General features: G+C 39.4%; 1 protein-coding gene across 4 annotated transcripts in view; it reads left to right on the top strand.

Moving 5' to 3' along the window:
• The window catches only part of NSD3 (nuclear receptor binding SET domain protein 3), a 104,918-nt gene that overhangs the window by 58,612 nt on the left and 23,112 nt on the right, over positions 1–23,194 (top strand). For 2 of the 4 annotated variants that reach the window (XM_061134732.1, XM_061134731.1), the window contains exons 8-15: positions 1,789–1,889; positions 4,025–4,070; positions 7,089–7,219; positions 7,821–7,949; positions 8,970–9,096; positions 15,881–16,078; positions 16,787–16,960; positions 20,824–20,970. In XM_061134732.1, coding sequence (XP_060990715.1) covers positions 1,789–1,889; positions 4,025–4,070; positions 7,089–7,219; positions 7,821–7,949; positions 8,970–9,096; positions 15,881–16,078; positions 16,787–16,960; positions 20,824–20,970 — 1,053 coding nt within the window. Of the gene's footprint in view, positions 1–1,788; positions 1,890–4,024; positions 4,071–4,976; positions 5,488–7,088; positions 7,220–7,820; positions 7,950–8,969; positions 9,097–15,880; positions 16,079–16,786; positions 16,961–20,823; positions 20,971–23,194 lie in introns of those variants that run through there. The other 2 variants (XM_061134733.1, XM_061134734.1) reach the window with 2 other exon arrangements.

Here is a 23,194-nt window from a genome sequence, read left to right as displayed (position 1 = left end):
CTAAGTTTTATTTATTTATTTTTATTTTTGGCTGAGCTGGGTCTTCGTTGCTGCACGTGGCTTTCTCTAGTTGTCGTGAGCGGGGGCTCCTCTGTAGTTACAGTGTGTGGACTTCTCATTGCAGAGGCTTCTCTTGTGGAGCATGGGCTCCAGGCATGCAGGCTTCCGTAGTTTTGCAGCTCGCGGGGTCTAGAGCACAGGCTCAGTAGTTGTGGCACAAAGGCTTAGTTGCTTAGCAGCATATGGGATCTTCCCTGGACCAAAGGATCAAACCAGTGTCCCCATGCATTGCAAAGCAGATCCTTAACCACTGGGCCACCAGAGAAGTCCAGTGTTGTTTTTAAACATAGAGTTTATATGTTCTTTGGGTAGCTTTCAGAATAATTTGAAGGAGTCACCACATTGCCTTATCTTTACAAGATAATAGATCAAATATCATTTGCCCTTGATGGAACAATTATATGTTGTCATCCTCAAAACAAGTAAAGGTTTTTGTTTGTTTGTTTGTCTTATGCAGTTCTAGTTTCATTTTCCTCTTTCCCGGTAGGTACTTAAATATTGATAACTAACCTGAAATACAGGTCTCTGGAATACTCAGGTGTCTGTGAGGGTGGGATGGATGCCTGTTGTTTTAGTGAACGTTTCCATCAGTGTGTAGAGAAGAGTAAAGGACACCTTCATTGTGTGACTTCTGTGCTAGAAATTAATTAAGCACAGCTCAGAAACAATACGTTATCGTCAAACTGCCTGCTCCTGCCCCTGAAAAAGGAACGGGATCCTTCTTTGTTTGGGCTTTGAACAAAGGTGAGGAGAGCTGTTTCCCCATAGACAAAACTAAGGAAACCAGGAAGTATACAGGTGAACACTTTATGGAGGTAGCTTCTGCAAGGTGATTATCATCTAGCGAGGACTATTCAGGTGGTCCAAGCGCTGAGAAGATAGAGAACAGCTGTGCTGAAAGGGTTCTTCCTGCTTTGGGTCACAGAGTGAACCATTCTGGGGTCCATTCCTTACTTAGTATTTTCTCACACTGTGGCCTTAAATGTCAGTTTTATCCTTTCCAAAATGGGGTCGCAGAGTTGGATACGACTGAGCAACTGAACTGAAATGATGTGAGTTTTATTGCAAAGACTCTTACTGTTTAAAAACCTTCTTAGCCATTTAATATTAACAGACTTGAAAATTTTTTCAATTAGTTTTCCATGACTAATTATTTCTAAAGGATACTAGCCCCTTGATAGTCAAATTAATGATTCATTGTTCATCACATTTTTGTGTTTTTCCTCCTTTTTTCTCTTTGGTTGTTAATAATATAACAATAGTACAACCAGCAGCCAGCCCTGTTAAGCATTTTAAAGGTAGAATTAATTTATTTGTTAATGCAAAATACATAATACTGAATAAATTTTGAACCATTACTTCCTAATGTCAACTGAGAAGACAGTCGTTTTTATACATTCCCGCCATTCCTTCATCTCTTCACTTATTATTACCTACGTGTGTTTATCATCTGTTTTAGTTTGACTGTATAATTTTTTAAAACCTAATCCCTCTTTATTTGTATCGTTCAGGGTCTTTCATGAATCCTAGTTTCAACTTACCAGCCTTTACAATTTAATCTACAATTTTTTGTGTACTCCCAAGTGTTTTAATAGTTTTTAATGATTTGTAATTACAAGACCAAAAGTAATGAATGAGAAAAGCAGGGAATTTGGTCAGATCTTAATTATTTAAATGTCAAGGCATTCTCGAATGAGTTTTTATTTGCTTGTTTAAATTATCTTTTAGGCTCAGTAGAAAAGAAGCAGCAGAGAAGATCAATTAGAACTCGTTCTGAATCAGAGAAATCCACTGAGGTTGTGCCAAAGAAGAAGATCAAAAAGGAGCAGGTTGGCTTCCTACCTGTAGAGAGTTAGAACCTTGTATTTGTCAATGTTGTGGCTTATATTGATTGGTACCTTAAAAGGAGAGACCTCCCCAACACTGGATTTCCCTTCTGGACTACGTCATGCTTCTGCCCTGATGAATTCCAGTACCCAGTTCTAAGACAGCATCCCTGTGATTCTGCTTCAAGCATTTTCACAGAACACAGTCAGGCTTCAGGAGATGGGAAACCACTGGTCCAAGACTTTTAAAAATTCTTCTTGTTTATTTTGAATTTTCTGTTATGAGCAAAATGATTTCATGTTTTCATGATTTTTATTTGGAACCATCTCTGAGTTCCCCCCCCCCTTTTTTTTTATTTTAATTTTTGACCTAAGCTGCTAATATGTGTTAATTTTATTTTTTAAACGAATCAAATTAATTTAAGAGTTTTATTTAAGAAACATAACCATAGATGATCTGGTTTTTCTGCTGGTATCACAGATTTTTTTAGAATGTTGTTTTCCCAGTAGAATGGCACTCATCTGTTATTGGGTTATCAGATACACACTGTTTTAAGTTAAAAAAGGGAGGGGCATGTTGACTGAAGGGTATTCAACCAGTGTAATCAAAGTAGTAATAGGCATACTAAGTTACATTTTCAAAGAAGGTTTTAGAAACCATTACTCCTTTAACTTAAGCTCACAGTCAGAATTTTTCTTCATTGTTTGAAGTAAAAAGATACCAATTTTTACAGACCAGACAGCTGCTATTAAACAAAAAGAATTGTGAATAGTATTAGTTCCAATAAGCTTTCTATTTTTAAACCCCCTCAAATACATTTAGAAGAATGTGGAGTTTTCTACTTAAATGATTTCTTTCAGAATTTTAAACTTCCAAACTTGAGGTGATTTTGTGGGTGTGTCATGGTATCAGCAAGCATGTAAAACAATTTTCTCAGAAATAGTATAACACAAATTTAAATAGTATACTAATTTGATGTTCTTTTATCATCATTAGCTTTCATACTTAGGAAATTATATTCCAATAAATCTTTCTAAGTTCTTGCAGGTCTGCAGTATTCCTTACCAAAATGAAGTTGAGAATTGGCCAGCTGGTTCCCCAGTTCAGTCTGTGACCAGCCAAACTAAAATTAATAAGGAGAATGAGTACCAAAAAATGGGACAGATTGTTAATGCCACTGTGTTTAGTTAGTAGCAGAACAATACCAGTGATTATTTAGAAGATTTTATATTTGTATCGCCAATTGTATCTTGTAAAAGCTCTTCTGTTGTATGCTTTTTTCTACCTGTTGTAAAAAATAAAAAATAAAATAAAATTTTAAAAAGCTTAGAATAATCCTTAAATATTTACAGACTGTGTTGCAACATGCATATTTCACCACATCTCAAGGAAAACTAAAATTCAGTTTGTGACTTAAGCAGAAACTCCTCCAAAGAGCATCCTTCCTTCAATTCCAACGGTTCAGCCCTCCAGTTACCATGCGTTTTACATATCCATTGGCAGAGTAACTTCTGATCTCTCTGTCCTAATGTAGGATCAAGACACTGTTTATAAGACACTCAAGAAAGCGCTTTTGCAATATCGCAAACTTAAGTTTGTACTAGCAGCAAAAATATTGAGCTTCCAGCTGCATGGAGCCCCATAGCACTCTCTACAGAGAGGGTCCTGATCCCCAGCAACTTAGATGTCAGTGCAGGCGCGGAGGGTCTTTAAAGTGGTGTGAATTGCATTAACTTGAGTATCATAGTAAGTAAAAAATTTACCCTAAACATCTTTGGGGCGGGCGGAGTTTACAGCAACCCCGGGGCTGCTTGTACAAACAACCCCTCTCCTGCCTCCCAGATGCGGAGAAAAGCGTCTGGGTTGTCTTCAGGCACCAAGGAAGCAGTGGGAGAGGGCTGCCTGAGCGCACGTGGCTGAGTGTTGTCCCTTGGCGCCCAGCACAGGCAGCTCAGACTGAAACCCTCCCTGACCCTGAGACAGCTTTACCCAGAGAACGGGACCATGTCCAGATTTCAGATGCATTTGTTGCTCATCGTTACTTAGATTGATGGCCATATTATTTTATCCCCCCTCTGTTAATTTGGCAGAAGAAAAAAAATTCCCCACTCATGCTTTATTTTTCTGTCCAAAACAGGTTGAAACAGTTCCTCAGGCTACAGTGAAGACTGGATTACAAAAAGGTGAGTTGTTTATAATGTTGCTCTGCATTTTCCTCAATTAAAACCAATTTTAAAGACTTCTTCGTACTTCATGTATTTTTGTGTGTCTCTGTAAATCATTGTTGTCGCTCTTCAGTCGATGATTCGTGTGAAGCTGAAGCATTCCCCTGTGTCTGTGTGTGTGTGCGTGCGCGCGCGCCTGCCTGCGTGTGTGTCTCTTAGAGTTGATCTTACTCTGTGCCTCCATGTGAAAAGTCTTATTCGTTTTGGTAAATTGGAGAACACCACGTAGGCTTAATACCTGTTTCCAACTTTTCTCCTTAAGATTCTGGGGTTTCACTGGTTTATAAACTAGGGATGTGACGAATCCACTTTTTTTGGTATTCGACCGAATACCGAATAGTAGCTCTGTCAATAGTTGGCAAACCTGGACTATGACAAATCAGACGAGACCACCTGATTGAAAAAAAAAAAAATCTTGCCACGTTTATTTTTACAGTGCTGTAAAATCTTTTTTTTTGTAAATTAAAATGATTCATAGCCTACTTATGGCCATTATTTGCTGATCTTATGCAGAATCTATTTGAGATATGCACAAAGTTTAAGAAACCTTAAACTTAAGTCTGTACTTTCTGTGTGCAATTTGACTGCAGTACAAACTCCATAGCATTGATTCGTGCGTTTTTGGTGAGATCAGACTGTATTTAATGCCTGTAGTTTACTCTGGGCAAATTGCATTATTAAAAAAAAACACCAGCCTCTCTGCATTCTCGGGGAGAAGTCTGCAGCGATGGTCTCCGTGGAGATCCTCAGCAGAACTGAACAGCCTCTCGGAGGGAACACTGCTTGGCGGAGCTCCAAGAAAAGACATCGCGATCGCTGCGAGATTAGGAGGCCTGATTGCGTTGTGTTTCCACCATTCCACAGGGTCGGCGGACCGGGGCGTGCAGGGCTCTGTCAGATTCAGTGACAGCTCCGTCTCCGCAGCGATTGAGGAAACTGTGGACTGAGATTCCTGTACAATTTCATCCCAGAAACTCCAGACTTGTAGTCTCCATGCAAGATTTCTTTGTCGGCGGCTCGATAAAACAGTTTCTTTGTTTTCGATTTTGATTTTGCCAATCATCACTATTGGCATTTTCCTGCCTGGTTTCTTCTTCAAGACTCTGAACAATTGCTTTAACATTCAGATGATTTTTTTTTTTCTTTTGGTCTGAGCTGGATGGGTACAGCTTAAATCATGGGTCCAGCCTAAAAAAACCATCGTTTAACTTACACTGATCAATTTCAACATGGACTGTTTTTGGGGGTTTTTTTGTTTTTTGTTTTTTTCGGTTTTGCGTTTTTAAATAAAGCATCATTAATGCACATCGCAGGGTTTTGCCAAACAGCCCAAACTGTATACATTACAATCATTAAAAGCTCTTATTTTTTTTAACATTAGTGCCGTTATCATGGAGAACAGCGTGGTGGCTGCCTGTGGGCAGTCTGTCCTTTTTCTAGCATTTTCAGAAACTCATCGGAAATGGCGGTACCTGTGTTTCCCTCCGAAAGCCTCTCAGTACAGCACTCCTGTTCCTCTGTTAAAACTCCTTGTTAATCCAGTGATCTTTTAGGCCAAGGAAATATGTTGTGGTGGTGTTCTGAGTCCATACACCAACAATGAAGGAGATAGATTTGTGTACTTGTGTTTTTTTTTTTTTTTTTTTTAAATCAGCGTTATCATGGGCAGGCACCCTCACTTTATAGATGTAAGGAAACCCTCAGTTGAAAACCTTGTAGGACGGGATGTGATGACGAGGTTCCGGTTAACCTGAGCAGTCTCACGAGGCCCACATCTTCCACCACAGACCGTGGCCACACACCAAGTACTGCTCCCTGCCCAGCCTTTGTGGATCTTCACGGCCCTCTGGAGACCTGTTCCTCCTGGGTCTCTTCGGGACTGCACACCTCCACCATAGCTGGCTGGGCTGATCTAAGATGTCTGTCTGTTGTATGGAAATTTTGGGGGAAAAAAAAATTCCCAAACACAAACTGTGGGTTGAAATATTAAGCGTCTCCTTGGTTCCTTTGGTATCCACCGTGGCTGATCCACACGTTCCATCGTGGCTGTTTCTGTATAGCCTATACTGCATTAGCCTGAGAGATTGTTGCTTTGTAACTTTTTGCACTATTGTTTTGGCCGGATTTGTATTACACACAGTTTTAAAAAAAAAAAAAAAAAAATTCCACACTACTCTCTGCCTTTTTTTTTTTTTTTTTTTCCTTCATACTTATTCCTTCCCACACCAATTCCACACAGAGGCCTCTCATCCAGCTGTTCGTGATTCGGCTGCGCTTGAACATTGATTGTCTGTTTACAGCCCTCAGCACTGTGTCGCCTAGATGGCATGACGTATGTCGCGGTGCTGCAGCACTTGTAATGGTCACAGTACCTGCCCTTCACCGAGGAAGTCTCAGACGAACATTTGTGAACATCCAGGATTTATCTGGGGGAGGGGGGGTAATAATCATCTGAAATGCAAAATTCGGGGGAAAATGGCACTATCCGTGTACGAATCGAATACAAATCAAAGATTTGTCACATCCCTAATAAAAAACAAGAAGGAGGTGTCTCTGCAACCGTATTTGTAAGCTGCACAGTGTGTTGGGTTTTATGTCTTCCTTCCCCCCCTCCCGCCCCCCCAAATTGAACGGCTATTTGCATTGCTCCAAATCGATTCGCTGTCCAGCAGTTCTCACCGAATTGGTGTTTAGGTCGGAACTTGGGCTCTGTGCCCGAAAATAGCTTTAGTGCAGGAGCTCGGAATTAAATGTTTTCAGAGAGCAGTTGGAAATTACATCACTCACCATCAGGAAGGTCAGAAGCTTACGAAGTTTTGACTCCTGACTTCAGTGTTACAAAGAGAGCTATGCTTTTTTTTTTTTTTCTCACACTACAGATGAGTTTGGGGAAAGAAAATACTCTCCCACAAGAAAAAATTAAAACAACAAATGTTAAGCACTATTTTAGGATTAATTTCAGTGTGTTGTATTAAGGTGCCAGCGAGATTTCAGATTCCTGTAAACCTCTAAAGAAAAGGAGCCGCGCCTCAACCGACGTAGAAATGGCTGGTTCCACATACAGAGACACGTCTGACTCCGATTCCAGAGGGCTGAGTGACCTGCAGGTAAGTACGTCCCAGAGCCTGGGCGCAGTGCTGTCTTGCTTTGCCAAACAAGTAACCAAGTAATGCTTTGCCTGGCTCTTTTTTTTTTTGGCGAGAATGGGGAATTGGGGGAAAAAAAAAATAACTGGTAGTAAAGGAAACATATTGGTTATTTTGTAACTTAGGAGTCTCTTAACTTTGCTGATCTCTTAATCAGAGGCCTCCAACCTCCGGGATCTAAGGCCTGATGATCTGAGGTGGAGCTGATGTAGTAATAATAGAAATCAAACGCACAACAAATGTAATGCACTTGATCATCCTGAAGCCACCCCCTGCACCCCCAGTCCGTGGAAAAGTTGTCTTCCATGAAACCAGTCCCTGGTGCCAAGAAGGTTGGGGGCTGTGGTTTTACAGACCAGAAGCGAAGTTTGTTGTGTGTTTTTTTTTTTTTTTCATTTTAACAGTTTCTCTCGAAACGCCACACATCTGGTATCCAGGGGTTTAGAAAGAAAGAAGAGGTTGTGGGAAGGTTTATTTGAGCAAGGCTTACTAGGATTTTCACAGCACCTAATTTTGAGGAGATTTTTGTTTTTCTTAAAAGCCTGTTCTGTTTTCCATGCAGGCAGGCTTTGGAAAGCAAGTCGACAGCCCTTCAGCTGCTGCAGAGGCAGACGTTTCTGATGTGCAGTCTGTGGATTCAAGTCTATCACGAAGAGGCACTGGAATGAGCAAGAAGGACACTGTGTGTCAGGTAGGCAAGGGACCTGTCCTGCAGCTTGAAACAATGACCGTGACGTCCTGCCAGTAAAATGCTTCCGTCCTGTCAGAGAGGGTAGTATATTTCTTCTTCTTCTTTTTTTTTTTTAATTGTATTCCTTTATTTGGCTGCACTGGGTCTTCCTTGCAATATGTGGGATCTAGTTCCCTAATCAGGGATCAAACCCAGACCCCCTGCATGGGGAGCAAGGAGTCTTAGCCCCTGGATCACCAGGGAAGTCCCAGAGAGGGTAGTATCTTTCTGAATTGCAATGTGACTTTAAAGCTACAGACCTCAAAGCCACTTCTGACTCTTCTTCCCTTTCGGAGTTGGAATACTTAATATTCACATGAAACTGTGGGTCCTCACTGGGATGTTGTTGTTTAGTTGCTGAGTCGTGTCTGACTCTTTCGCCACCTCGTAGGCTGTAGCCCACCAGGCTCCCCTGTCCATGGAATTCTCCAGGCAAGAATACTGGAGTGGGTTGCCATTTCCTTCTCCAGGGGGTCTTCCCAACCCGGGGGTCAAACTGGAGTTTTCCTTCATTGGCAAGTGGATTCTTTACCACTGAGCCACCTTGGAAGCCCCCTTCACTGTGATACTGTCTTATTAATTGGAAGTAAATGACAGATGGCTGCCTTCAAAAACATTCTCTTAAATTTAAGTTGCTATATACATTTTTAAGGTTTATTTACCCTTTTTGAAAAATACTGCTTTGCACTGTGAAGCAAAGTTGAAGTCTGCAGATTCCAAAAAAGGAATCATCAAAGATCAAGTGTAACTTTTAAACTTTATACATATTGGGTGCAGGGAAGAATTTTCTAGTTCAGTGGTTCTCAAAGTGAGGGCCAAGGACCAGGCACACTGTCAGGATACTTACTGGAAATTCTCAGGCCCAACCCAGACCCACTAATCAGAAACCGTGGACCCAGCAAGCTTGTCTTCACAGGCCCTCTAGTGGTCCTGATGCCTGGGACAGTTTGAGAACCGCTGGTTTTTTTTGCCTTGTTACAGATCTGTGAAAGCTCTGGCGACTCTCTGATTCCCTGTGAGGGAGAGTGCTGCAAACACTTCCACCTGGAGTGCCTGGGCTTGTCATCACCCCCCGATGGAAAGTTCATCTGTGTTGAGTGTAAAACTGGTGAGCATCCCTATTCTGGTAGATACGGGGCGGCGGGTGGGGGTATGGAGAGCCTCTGTCTCCTCTGACGGTGCACTCCCTTACGCATTTATGGAGCTCGAATCTCCTCTTCCATAGCTGTTCCAGTGATTAAGATTATTCAGTGATTAGGCTTCCTAAGACCAAAAAGAAAAAAAACAAACCAGTTAGCCATATTATTGTCAGATTTCTTCCTTGACCATCAGTTCAGTTCAGTTCACTCGCTCAGTCGTGTCCGACTCTTTGCAACCCCATGAATCGCAGCACGCCAGGCCTCCCTGTCCATCACCAACTCCCGGAGTTTACTCAAACTCATGTCAGTGATGCCATCCAGCCATCTCATCCTCTGTCATCCCCTTCTCCTCCTGCCCCCAATCCCTCCCAGCATCAAGGTCTTTCCCAATGAGTCAACTCTTCACATGAGGTGGCCAAAGTACTGGAGTTTCAGCTTCAACATCAGTCCTTCCAATGAACACCCAGGACTGATCTCCTTTAGGATGCACTGGTTGGATCTCCTTGCAGTCCAAGGGACTCTCAAGAGTCTTCTCCAACACCACAGTTCAAAAGCATCAATTCTTCAGCACTCAGCTTTCTTCACAGTCCAACTCTCAAGTCCATACATGACCACTGGAAACACCATAGCCTTGACTAGACAGACCCTTGTTGGCAAAGTAATGTCTCTGCTTTTTAATATGCTATCCAGGTTGGTCATAACTTTCCTTCCAAGGAGTAAGCATCTTTTAATTTCATGGCTGCAGTCACCATCTGCAATGATTTTGGAGCCCCAAAAAATAGTCTAACACTGTTTCCCCATCTATTTCCCAGGAAGTGATAGAACCAGATGCCATGATCTTAGTTTTATGAATGTTGAGCTTTAAGCCAACTTTTTCACTCTCCTCTTTCACTTTCATCAAGAGGCTTTTTAGTTCCTCTTCACTTTCTGCCATAAGGGTGGTGTCATCTGCATATCTGAGGTTATTGATATCCTTGACCGTAAAACCTATCAGATCATTGAGATGCATTTGTGTTTTGTCTAAAGAGCTGTAGAAAGTTTGTAGAGTGAGTTATTTTTCAGCTGGGTTTGTGATTTTTGTGCTCAATAGGTTGGTTTAAAATCCCTTGGCTTTCATACACCAGAATATGTGTCCATCACAAACTGTAACCATGGGGAGCTGTATTTTTAGTGGAAAGATGGAGGAGCTGGAAATTGGTTTGGTGGGGGGTTACCATTTATTTCTTATACCCCGTATGTAGACTTCTATCAGTCAAAATAATATATAGAGAAAGAAATATGTAAGTTTTTATTTCTTCCGTGTCATAGCCTCGATTCTAGGTAAAGTCATGGAAAGCAGGATGTTACCAATAATGTAAATGAGAAGTCACCTGGTTGTGAGATGGCCTGGTAGTGCTTCTAGGAACCTGTTTGTATGTTCTTGTGGGTTTTATTTCGGTTTTGCTGGGAGGAACTATGAGCCATTTGGATGTCAAGTATTTATGATATGCTGACTTTACCTTTGATACTTCATTATTTTCCTACTCTTTCCCTCCCTTTATTTGGATTCTCATAGATATTTATTTTACACTTTTTTGTATGCCTCCAAAAATCTTTTGTATATTCCAAATTCCATTAGAACAATATTTTTGTTTTTAACCAAACACTTTGTAAATGCCAGCTGCTCTTAATACTCAGCATTTTATCTTCTTATCTTGTTTGATCCTCATTACAAGATTACTACTATTATTATGTCCATTTTGCAGAGTGTGAAACTGAGGTTTAGAGTACTTGATTCCCAGCCTTGCCCAGAGTCCCAGAGACGTACATGATGAAGTGGGGTTTGGGCCCAGGAGGCAGAGCTTGACCCCAGAGTCCTTGCTCTTTCCCGTTGCCTTCTGCCACCTTGACCCAGTAGATGGGGATCATGTATCATATATCCTGACCATACCTACACACCCTCACTTATATACACAGGCAAAAACTAAGCTACAGAAGCTGTTTTAAAGAAATAACTTATATTTTTCCCTATGTAAGGTGTCATTTTGTTGATCACATTTAGACTCTGCAGAAAAACTTTCGGACAGTTTGCCAGCTGACAGCCTCAGAGTCAGATTACCTACACATTGTTTTATTTGGCCTTCAGAATGAGTTCTGAACATGTAAACACAGAACAAGCACGTACTCTTGGTTCCCTACCTTCCCTACCATGGCCTTTTTCTGAAACCCTGTAACACAGTCACTGATGTGCCTGGCCCAATTAAGCTTTCAAATTTTCAGCCTGTAGTTTAAATTACTGATGGGACGGACCATGTATCTCAGTATTAAAACACTTTTAGGGCTTCTCTTCTAACTCTAGACTCCAGCAGAAATCTGCCAACAAATGTTAGATGTAATCTAATTTGGTACACATCTACTAGAAAATTTAAGGAAATTTGCTTTAAAAACAATTTGAGTCGAACAAAGTTGGAGGACTCATACTTCCTGATTTCAGAATTTACTATAAAGCTATAGTAATTAAAACAGTGTGGTACTAGCATAAAGACATAAACCAATGAAATAGATTAGGGAGCCCAGAAATAAACTCACATATATGGTCAAATGATTTTTTTAACAAGGGTGCAAACACTGGTCAATAGTGTTTTCAGTAAAGGGTGCTGGGAAAATTGGGTCCACATTCGTAAGAATGAACTTGGACCTTTACCCTATACCATATATATAAAAATTAATTCAAAATGATCAAAGACCAGAACATAAGAGCTGAAACTATAAAACTCATAGGTGAAAACACCAAAAATAAATAAATAAATAAATAATCCAATTCAAAATTGAGCAAAGGACTTGAATAGACATTTCTCCAAAGAAATAACACAAATAGCCAGTAAGACATGAGAAAATGTTGATTCTCGTTACAAACATCATTAATAATTCAGGAAATGCAAGAGTAACTTGTTAAAATTGCTTTTGATACATTTTTTATCACATGAAAATCAGTTGGATACCAATGTGGTACACTGCCAACACATTAGCAATGTAAACTCAGATTCTTTAAGGTCATTTAGGAGGTTTTTTTGTTTGTTTATCAAAAGATAAACACGTTACATGTAAAAAGTATCACAGGATACATGCCTGATAAGTTCTTATACTTCCATTGTATTGTTTAAGACAAATGTGACTTTTGGATAGAAAACACTTTCATTGACCCTTTTGAATAAAATGTGTAATAAGAATACTTTCTTATTCTAAAGGAAGACCATGTCCTAGTGGGACTTCCCTGGTAGCTTAGTTGGTAAAGAATCCACCTGCAATGCAGGAGACCCAGTTTGATTCCTGGGTCAGGAAGATCCCCCAGAGAAGGGATAGGATACCCACGCCAATATTCTTGGGCTTCCCTTGTAGCTCAGCTGGTAAAGAATCTGCCTGCAAAGCGGGAGACCTGGGTTTGTTTCCTGAGTTGGGAAGATCCCCTGGAGAAGGGAAAGGCTACCCCCTCCAGTATTCTGGCCTGGAGAATTCCATGGACTGTATAGTCCATGGGGTTGCAAAGAGCTGGACACGACTGAGCGACTTTCCCATGACCTAGTGAGAAGGGAGAGCAGTGGAATCATCCCCGTGCTAGAGCCCTAAGCCTGAGTCTTACAGAGGTTTATAGCTCAGCCCTGTTAGTGTGGCGGCACCGCTTGTTACAACACTTCTTGTTTATATTAGACTTACTTTGATCATTATGAAAGCCTGTTTCATTTTTACATGGAGCAGTTTATGCATTAGGTAAAGCCAAACCTTTTAAACTTTAAAATAATTTTCTTTTAATTTTTTAAATTTCTAACAGTTATTTTAAAAACAATAGTATTTCTTTCTCATCTACCCATGTGTTAAAATATAATTTGAAATTATATATATGCAGTGGGACAACAGCAACCAAAAAAACCTGCTGTTCTTTATTTCTGGAAGAAAAACAATTTTTAAAAAAATTTGAACATCACAGTTTGTAAGGACTAATTTTGAAGAATTTTTACAAATCACCCAATTTAACACTGCTGTATTTTATTTCTGCAACAAAGCCAGTTAAAAACAACAACAAATATTTGAACATCACAGTTGTAAGTACTGATTTTAAAGGATCTTTATGACTTAGTCAAATTGTAATGGTTAGCTACTTCCAAAACCACATCTAACTTTCTGTAAAAAATCAAAACAAAAAACGATTTCTTGTACATTTTTTTCCTTTGGAATTTTTATAGCATCATAAGAAAAATGGGCAAAAGACTTGAACACTTCCCAAAAGATGAATCCAAATAAATAGCCACTTATGTCACACAGACACAAAATGAAAACACCAATCCTGATTTTAAAAGGCAGATAATGACAGCTTTCGGTTATTTGCAGTTACAAACAGTACTTCAGTCAACATCCTTTTACATGTGCAAGTCTTCTCTAACACAGACAGCACGTAGAATGTCCAGGCCACAGAAAGTGGATGTCTCCTTTCAGAATGGATACTGCTCTGCACCCTTCTGAGCTAGTTCTTTCCAACGCAACTCCTGCCAGCAATGTGTGAGTGCCTGTTTCACCACACCCTGATCAACAGCCAGTACTATCAAACTCTTTACATTTTTTTCCTATTTGATGACTTTTTCGAATGTTACTTGTGGTTTTAATTAGCATTTATCTAATTACTAGTAAAGTTGAGCATTTTGACATATGTTTATTGGCTGTTTGTCTTTTTGGCTTTCTGAGAATTGCCTGTTCATACCCTTGGCCAACTTTTATATTAGGCCATTTCTATATTGATTTATAGTTCTTTATAGTAGTTCACGTCAGACTCTTGTGACCCCATGGACCGTAGCCCACTAGGCTCCTCTGTCCATGGGATTTCCCAGGCACGAATACTGGAGTGGTGTGCCATTTCCTTCTCCATGGGATCTTCCTGATGGAAGGGTCAAACTCCATGTCTCCTGCATTGCAGGTGAATTCTTTACTGCTGAGCCACCAGGGAAGCCCATGAGTCTTGTGATCTTTGCTTATGTATGTTACATGTATTTTCCCCATGATTCTCCTTTATTTTGTGTTGACTGATTGATTGGCTAGCGCATGCATGCTAAGTTGCTTCAGTCGTGTCCGACTCTGTGACCCTGTGGACTGAGCCCTCCAGGCTCTCCGTCCATGGGATTCTCCAGGCAAGAGTACTGGAGTGGGTTGCCATTTCCTCCTCCAGGGGATCTTCCCCACCCGGGAATCAAACCAGAGTCTCTTATGTCTCCTGCATTGGCAGGCAGGTTCCTTACCACTAGTGCCATCTGAGAAGCCCAATTGATTGGTTAAAGCATAATTGATTTGTATTAGTTTCAGGTGTAAACCATAATGATTCAATATTTTCATAGCATATACTTCTTTTAAAGTTATTATAAAATATTAGCTGTATTTCCTGTGCTATACAATATATCCATGCATCTTACCTATTATATATATTATATACATAGTAGTTTGAACCTTTTAATCACCTACCCTTATCTTGCCCCTTTTCGCCATACCTCTTCCCACTGGTAACCATTAGTTTGTTCTCTTTCTGTGAGACTGTGTTATATTCATTCATTTGATTTTTAGATTCTACATATAAGTGATAATATCACATATGAACTCTTTATGTAACAAAACATAATCCTTTGTCATCCTGTTGCACTTATTTTTCTACATGTGTTTGTTTTTCACTTGTTCCCGTTTTTTTGTTGTTGTTGTTTCTTCCCCATTCTCATTGTTTCTGTCTCAAAATGTTTGGCAGATTGACCAGTGGAGCCATCTGAGCTTCAAAGTTTCTGTATTGGTTTCTAATTGTAGTTTCAGTTTCCTAAATAGTTTATAGAACTGTCATATTTTCTATTTATTTTTGTGCCAGTGTTAATAAGTTCTGTTTTTTTAGGAATCTATTCATCTAAATTTTCAAATTTATGCAAAAAGGTAGTGACATCCTCTTATTTGTTTAAACATTTGTAGGATTTGTAGTGATGTATCATTTTGCATTTCTGATATTCTTAATATTGCTGCTTTTTCTCCATTTTTTTATTAGTTACTTGCTGCCAGGGATATCAGTTCTTTTTCAGAGCACCGAGTTTCAGTTTTGTTAGTTCTCCCCAGTACATATTGACTTCACCCCCTGCTCGCAGAGTGCATTCACTGGCGCAGAATTCTGGCTTGGTAACAGTTTTCTTTCAGCCATTAGTGACAGCATCCCCTGGCTTCCAGCTTTCTCTTTCCATCAGCTTTCAGTCTTGTTTCTCTGAAGGTGGTTTTAATATTTTCTCTTTGTCCTTGATTTTCTTCAGTTTTAATAAGACATCTAGCTATAACTTTATGTTTTTATTAGGATTATGAGTTTTTATTTTATGTCTGATCTACAAATGGAAATTGTGATTATCTGATGACATCTGTGTTTTCACTGGTTATTTCTTTATTCTCAGTTGGGAAGACCTTGCCACTCTCATGTGTTGAAAAATTCTGCTCTAGGTTTTCTATGGACTCTATTTTAGTGTAAAGTGAGAAGTGGGGATCTAAATTGCTTTTAGTGCTATATCTTCAAATGGATGATCAATTATCGTGGAAAATCAATTATTCTAGCAAGTTTTATTGTCATATTTTAACTATTTTCACCTTTTTGTATTTTAAAATGATATACATAGTAGTAGAATCTGTGGGGGGAGGAGTTAGCTCTCTGATATCAGTAGCTGCTTCTATTTAATCCAGATTTTATTTAAACTGTGTTCCTCACCAATTTTGCAGGCCAGCACCCGTGTTTTTCATGTAAAGTGTCTGGTACGGATGTGAAGCGTTGCTCTGTCAGCGCTTGTGGGAAATTTTACCATGAAGCCTGTGTCCGCAAATTCCCCACTGCCATCTTTGAATCAAAAGGCTTCCGCTGTCCCCAGCACTGCTGTTCTGCCTGCTCCATGGAGAAAGATATCCACAAAGCAAGTAAAGGTAAAACAAAGCTAAGGAAGGGGACGATGTTTGGGGTTGTTTTAAATGCAATGGTAAACAATAAGCACATTATTACAAAGAACACTAGGCATCCTCCCTTTGTTTATCTATAGCTATTGGAGCTGGGCCACTGTAGATAGTAAAGTAAGTGGTAAATAGATAGTAATAAAATAAGTAAAATAAGATAGTAAAAAACACAGTCATATCTGACTCTCTGTGACCCCATGGACTGTAGCCCACCAGGCTCCTCTGTCCATGGGATTATCCTGGCAAGAATACTAGAGTGGGTTGCCATTTCCTTCTCCAGGGGATCTTCCTGACCCAGGGATCAAACCCGTGTCTCCTGCATTGGCAGGAGGATTCTTGACCACTGGACCACCAGGAGAGCCCTAAGATAAGTGGATACTAGGTTCTAATTCAGACCATGAGAAGAAAATTCCATATGTTCAAAATTACCCCTGGAATTTCCTTCAACAGGTGCCATATTGGCAACCACCATTTCTCCAGCACTGGAGCAGACACAATTTTTTTGAATGACTCTAGATGGGCACTACATTTAGGGACCATACAGCATAGGAATGGCAGAGCCAAACCAGTGAGGAGATTTTCGTTCTACTATAACCAGCATCACACTGGGTCCCCAAAGATGTCCCTTTGTGTCAGCAGATGCCTTGTGACCCAGGTTCCTCCCTGACCGTCTTCCAATAGGTCGCATGGTGAGATGTCTGCGGTGCCCAGTTGCCTACCACTCCGTAGATGCTTGCATTGCCGCCGGCAGCACCCTCGTGTCTTCCTGCGTTCTCATCTGCAGTAATCATTCCACACGGAGCAGTAGCTCTTCCTCTGCTGTAAATGTAGGCTTTTGTTTCGTTTGCGCCAGAGGTGAGTCTCAGTCCTTTCTCTTCGGGTCTTTTTGGGTTCGTTGGTGTATTTCCCCGTTAAAATCGAGTTCCAGGAGTACCCCTAAGAGAGATGAACACTTCCAGCAACCAGTCCCTTTTGTTACATTAGATACTCAGACTGTTAGAATATTAATTCTTCCATAAATTAAGGTAAATTCTGCTTAATTTCTTAGTAACTTAGAATTAAAGACGAGTACTCACTGTTCCTGTTTGGAGCATCAAAAGATTACAGTTGACCCTTGAACCACATGGGTTTGAATTACCCACATCCACTTGGGTGCACTGTTTTCTCAGTGTGTGCTCCAATACTTCGATCCAACGCTGGTGGAATCTGCAGATGGGGGAGAGAGACGACTGTAAAGTTACAAAGGATTCTGGCTGCGTGGGGGTCAGCACCCCTCACCCCCACAGTGTTTAAGGGTCAACTCTCTTCACTTCTCCAAACAGTTCTTCTGTTTGAAGTAGAATCTTCTCATGTCATATTATTTAATCCAGAGTTTTCAATTAATTTAGATTTCACTTGCCAGGCAAGAAGAGCACATTTATTTTTCAATTATTTATGTTGTGTTTTATCATGTTTTGGTCTGGCTTCGAGGGAGGCCTGATGGGATACAGCCAAGGCAACATATGGGGTGTATTAGTGAAGAGCCTGCAGTGTAGGCTTTCTTACTTGCCAGCTGTTAATATTTAAGTCTGCCAGGAGATTGATCAATTAAAACCAATATTGTGTCCCTGAGGGTGTCAGTGAACTTGAGTTCCTGATAAATCTAAAGTAGAATTTCTTTAGTTGAATATGATACGGAGTATTCAGCTTTACAGAGTGTCTCAGCTGTATTATAAGAAAAGCAATTTTTAGTGTAATGTTTAGTGTAATCTAAAGTGTAAGCATTTTAGAAATCAACTAATATCCCCAAACACAGTTTGTTGGGGGGGGGTGGGGTTTGTCATAAATGCCAAGTTTTCTAAACTTCCCTTAGTGTGAAATTCTTGAAAGGACTCTATGACATGTCAGGCCTGTTAGATTATGCTTAGCCCATATTGAAAAAGAAGTTTGGGCTCTTGTTTTCTTTTTTTAAGGAATTTTCCGTTTCTGCTGTACAGCCAAGTGAATCAGCTCTGTATTCACGTATATCTTAACCCTTTGTCTGGATTTCCTCCCCATTTAGGTCACCACAGAGCATTGAGCAGAGTTCCCTGTGCCGTACAGGGGGTTCTCATTAGTTACCTACTTTATCCATAGTGGTTGTGTTTGGTTTGGTTTGGTTTTAGGAGACAGTTCTTTCAATTTGGTGAAAGTACTATAAAATATTTTTAATAGAATTTAGCTAATATGATAGATCTTGAGTTGTTTTTCTTTTGTAACTCTCATTAAAAAAAAAAAAGACCAGAGGAGGTGGACAGTAAAGGATTAAGGAACTGGTAGTCCTTTTTGTAGCAGCCAGCTGAGTCCGTGTACACACTGCTTTGAGTTGGCCCGTTGGGCAAGCATGTGGGGGGCCGCTGTCAGAGAGCAGTGCTGGGTAGAGCAGTGAGGGCAGCTGTCTTCTGCCCTGAAGGCCGGAATGCACAGGGAGGAGAAGGTTGGACGTGTCTCATGCCACGTTGCGTTAGCCAAAGAAAATGTCAGCATGTGCCTTGTCCATCTCCCCATTCCTAAGCAAGGAATGATAGGGTAAAAATACTGAACTAACAACTGAACGACTAGCTTTAGAGACTTTCAAATAGATGAGTGTCAGTGATAACATAAAGTCTCTGTTGCTTTGTAAATATTACTTTTACTCACCTTCACGTGGAGTGATGGAGGGAGGGAGGGTGTGTGTGTGTGTGTGTGTGTTTGTGTGTGTAACTGAGCCAACATTTTATTAATAAATATCAAGTTTAAAACTATTGTGTTGGCTTACTCGGGAGTACATTCTGAATCAAGTACCATCAGTAAGTATAGCAACCAATATTTTCTTTTGCTCTATTTCATTCAATAATTGGGTGACCTTTAAAGCAGGTATTTTTTTATTTAAGTAAGGTAGAAAATGACCCCTTGTCACGGAACATAGTTTTAGAGCAAATTCTAACCATTTTAAGTTTAACTTTCATGCCTTGATTAAAAGCTTGAGATAATGGAAACTCCATGTTTTGACAACAGGATCACATTTGGATTTTATCAATTTGGCAGTTATTCTGCAAGATCTGCTATACTGAAATGCCTTTTTAAGAACAAGATTATTTAATTCCCAAATACTCTAACTGCAGCTTTGCACAGTAAACAGAAACTCATTTTCTTTTCCAGCATTTTACAGAAAATTATTCTAAATAGATCAGATGCTAGGATTTGAGAAGGGCTTAAAACTTCTCCAGAAGTAAATAATATGTGTTCCTTTATCATTATTTCTAGAGGGTCTCCTTTTTAAAGGGGATCTAATTGTAATAAACCCACACTTATTAAAAGGGATACTTCAGTCCTTTATGTTTTGGTATTAGGAAACTTAGCTTGTGTTGCAGTTGTTTCTCCCTCTGCACAGAGGATTTTTGTCTTAGTTCTTGGTTGTTTAAAATCATTAAGCTAATTCTTAAAGCCTGAAATATCTGGAAATATTTTTGGAAATGCTTCAGTGTTTAGAGGAACAACCCTCTTCCCCTGCCCCTCATGGTGTCATAGGTGCCATTTCAGTGCAGTAGAGATTCTTCAGCATTCCCTTTCATCTGGAGAGTGCTGTAAAATAAAAGTTACTTAACATTCTAAGTTGTTCTTCCCTATTTAAAAGCCACTGTACCACTTTTCTCTACTAAATGTATGAAATTCATTAAACATTATATAACCTTTATTCAAAGATTCTTCTGTATTATCAGTTAGCAATTTCAAGTTCCATTCACATGAGAGATATTTCCTGAATCTGTCTCAGTGTCAAGCAGCACCAAATGAAGATAACATCCACCAAAAATAATAAACGGTCACCCTTTAGAAACAAAACTTCTGCTCAGAAAGATCTCTGTGAAGCTGCTGTCCTGATTCGTACTGTAAAGTCTTAGACTGTTATAAACTGACCGCTAACCACAAACAGAAAGTTTCCCTGGTCTTGCAGGTCCCTCGGCTACAGGATGGGCTTAGCTCGGGGCAGGAAGAGGAGGGAGGGAGGGGAGGTGTGTGCTACAGGTGGATTAGAGCAGATGGTGTTTTTCTCCAATAGGACAGCTGGATTAGTGGATTGAAAGGACATTTTTATAAACCCTGAAGTTGGTTATTATCCAAGCAGGACAAAATTTTAGAGATTTTCAGTACCTCAGTGAAGTTCAGCAACTTAACAGCTTCTTTAAAATCATGTATCATATTGATAAGAGGAAACCTTCATTGTCTGGCTGAGAAAGCTGGAATTTGAGGGTATCTAAAGATCTCAGCAGAGAGGAGGAGAGGCCCAGTTCTGCCATTCAGTGCTGCTTGATGCACTGAAGACCAGGGTCTCTACTGTGTCATGTAGCCAGGTCTTATTTCCACTGTTAAGTCATGTGTCATTTTGTTCTTTGGGTTGTCATCATAGTCCTTCTAAACATTGAGGAACATAGCTCTGTTTTCCAGAGTGGGTTTTCAAAACGACATCAAACACAGTTTAATCCTCAAATTAAATTCAAGTTTTTTTTTTCTGGTTGTGTATCGTGTAGAGATAAGGCTTTGAGTTGCCTAAACTCCCTTTACTAACTGTAGAAAGCCTTTTCTGTCAGATCTTTCTTTTTCTTCATATTCTTTTTCCCCCACCTTGAAGCACAGCTACATAGTAGGTGTTGGTTTATTTTTCCTCATGGAATCATGGGTAGTTTCATTGCAGCTCACATCTTTCTGTTTGTCTCGTATAGGGCTGATAGTGCAGGACCATTCAGACCCCATGTTCAGTTCCTATGCCTATAAGTCCCACTACCTACTGAATGAATCAAATCGTGCAGAGTTGATGAAATTACCTATGATTCCTTCTTCGTCAGCTTCCAAAAAGAAATGTGAGAAAGGTAATAATCAAAATAGTTTATCTCTTACTTTTATTTTTGCATTTCCTATTTTTTTCTCTTTAAATGAAGGGGGAAAATGTATGCCTGTCAAGCACCATCTGTTGCTTTCAGTAAATTCTACCTTGGTGGCTGTGACTGTCTTCATATGGCTGCAAAATTATTAAAAAGGGCTTAAAATAATTCCGCTATTACAAATTTTTACTTACATTTCGTGAATAAATTTTCGCACATTACATATATCTGTAGTTATTAAAATTGAAAGACTAGGATTCTGCTTAATATAGAAATGTATTCTGAGACCTCTTTCTCTTTTGCCTGAACTACCACTCATGTTAGAATAGAAGAGACAGGATGTAATTTGTTACTAACTTTCAACTAAATAACAAGATAGGTTATTAAACAGAGGGGAACAAAAATAACTGACACTTAAAATTTTGATTCTGGAATACAGTCTGTCATTTTGTTTCTTAAATGTTTGCTATGAAAACTAATTGCCCTTCTCTCAGGAGACATTGGTGGGCAGCTGGGAAAATGCACAAATACTGGAGCTTGAAAGGCAGCCCAGCGGAACTGAAGAATAGCTTATGGATAATTTATCCACAGAGAACCAAGAGCTAAATGTATACATTTATCTTCTCCCAGTTAATTTAATCTATGGAAGAAAAATCTTGTGTTTTGCCTTACAGAGCCTACATGTAATACAGGGGGAAAAAGTAGTTTAACAATAATGTATTATTGGGGGAGTTATTATTCTAGAGGGTAACATAAATAGCCTAGAAGGTGAAGGCCTTTTCCTGTATACATTTCCGGTATGATCTGGGGCCAGGCTCAGAATCTTTAAAGAAAACTTAATTCATTTTTTTTTTCTTTCTTTGTGTTGCCTGCTGCTGATGTATGTTTGCTGTTTGTCAGACATCTGAAGTAGCGACCTATGACTAAAGGAAAGTATAACTAAGCAAGATGGTTAGAACCCATGTGAAAGGAGGTTGAGAGACTATTGACTTTTTTGTCTGTTTTCCATTGAAGTCACAGTATGGCATCTTACTGGTGATACCACCTGTTTCCAAAACAAAGATGGACATGGGTCTGACTGATTCCATAGTGCAGTAAAATTAGACTACCCAAGGCATTTTAGGAAATGCCTGATTTCCCTGCTGGCGCCTTTATAAAATTAGACAAATTCAATTGTTGCTTACTTTGTGTTCAGTACTCAGTATTGGCCTTGACATGAATTGAAATTATTTTGAGCCCTCTGTTTGCTTAGCTTGAACCGTTATCTTTCTTCTCTCGCACCCTAAAGCAGTTTTCTTGCATAGCACCAAGGTGGATTGTTCATATTTTTATTTTTCTATTTCCCTGTGTATTTTTGTCAAAAAATCGTGATGATTTTCACTGATGATCCAGGGTCTGTATTTCCTCTGAAATAAGACTTAAAATTCAGGACTATTCCATAATGTTAAAAAAATGGCCAGCCTGACTTTTCCACATCAGCCCAAATAATCACATGTCCTCAAAGCTATTTGCAAAGACCGCTCTCCCTACTGGTCGTTTCTTTCTGATGGAAAAATGAATTATTTCATTTAACTTTAAACTTACAGAAGAATTCCCTACCTAGGCTGAGACCACTCAGGCAGCTAATCTCTAGGTTGGAGAATTGGAACAATTAATCCACATTGAGATCTGCAGACAAAGGGGAAAATCCAAATGATGGAAGTAAAAGCTTTTAAGCAGAGGAAATATAGTAATTTAATTCATCACTGATTGTACATGGATTTTCTTTTTGTTTTTATGTTAATTAGTTAGAAGTTTGAAAGTCTACAGGAAGACAAGATTTTCTGGAAAATTGATAGCAAATGCTCAAAAGGTTAGAGCATATAATTTGATAAAGTTATATAGTGGGCTCTTAACCTTTTGTTTACAAGACTTTAAATCTCAGTACACTCATGGGTTATAGACTTGGTTTTCCAATGGAAAGATGATTTTTTTTTTTTTTTTACAGTAAATGTCTTTATTGTATTTCATCTTCAGTGATTAACATTCTTCTCTGTCACTTGTTGAAATACCTAATCTCCCCTCAAATTTCTTTAATTTTTTGCATTTAAAAATAATATTGTTTCATTTGCTGTACCTGTTTTCGTCTTAATACAGAGATCATTTTGTGTTTTTAAAAGGAGAAGATTTTGCTAGGCTACTTAAAGAGATCTCCTTATATGTGATACTTGAT

Source organism: Dama dama, chromosome 32 (assembly GCF_033118175.1).
Source record: "Dama dama isolate Ldn47 chromosome 32, ASM3311817v1, whole genome shotgun sequence".
Lineage (NCBI taxonomy): Eukaryota > Metazoa > Chordata > Mammalia > Artiodactyla > Cervidae > Dama > Dama dama.
Note: the sequence above shows the minus strand (reverse complement) of the source record. Positions and strands in the feature narration are given on the sequence as shown.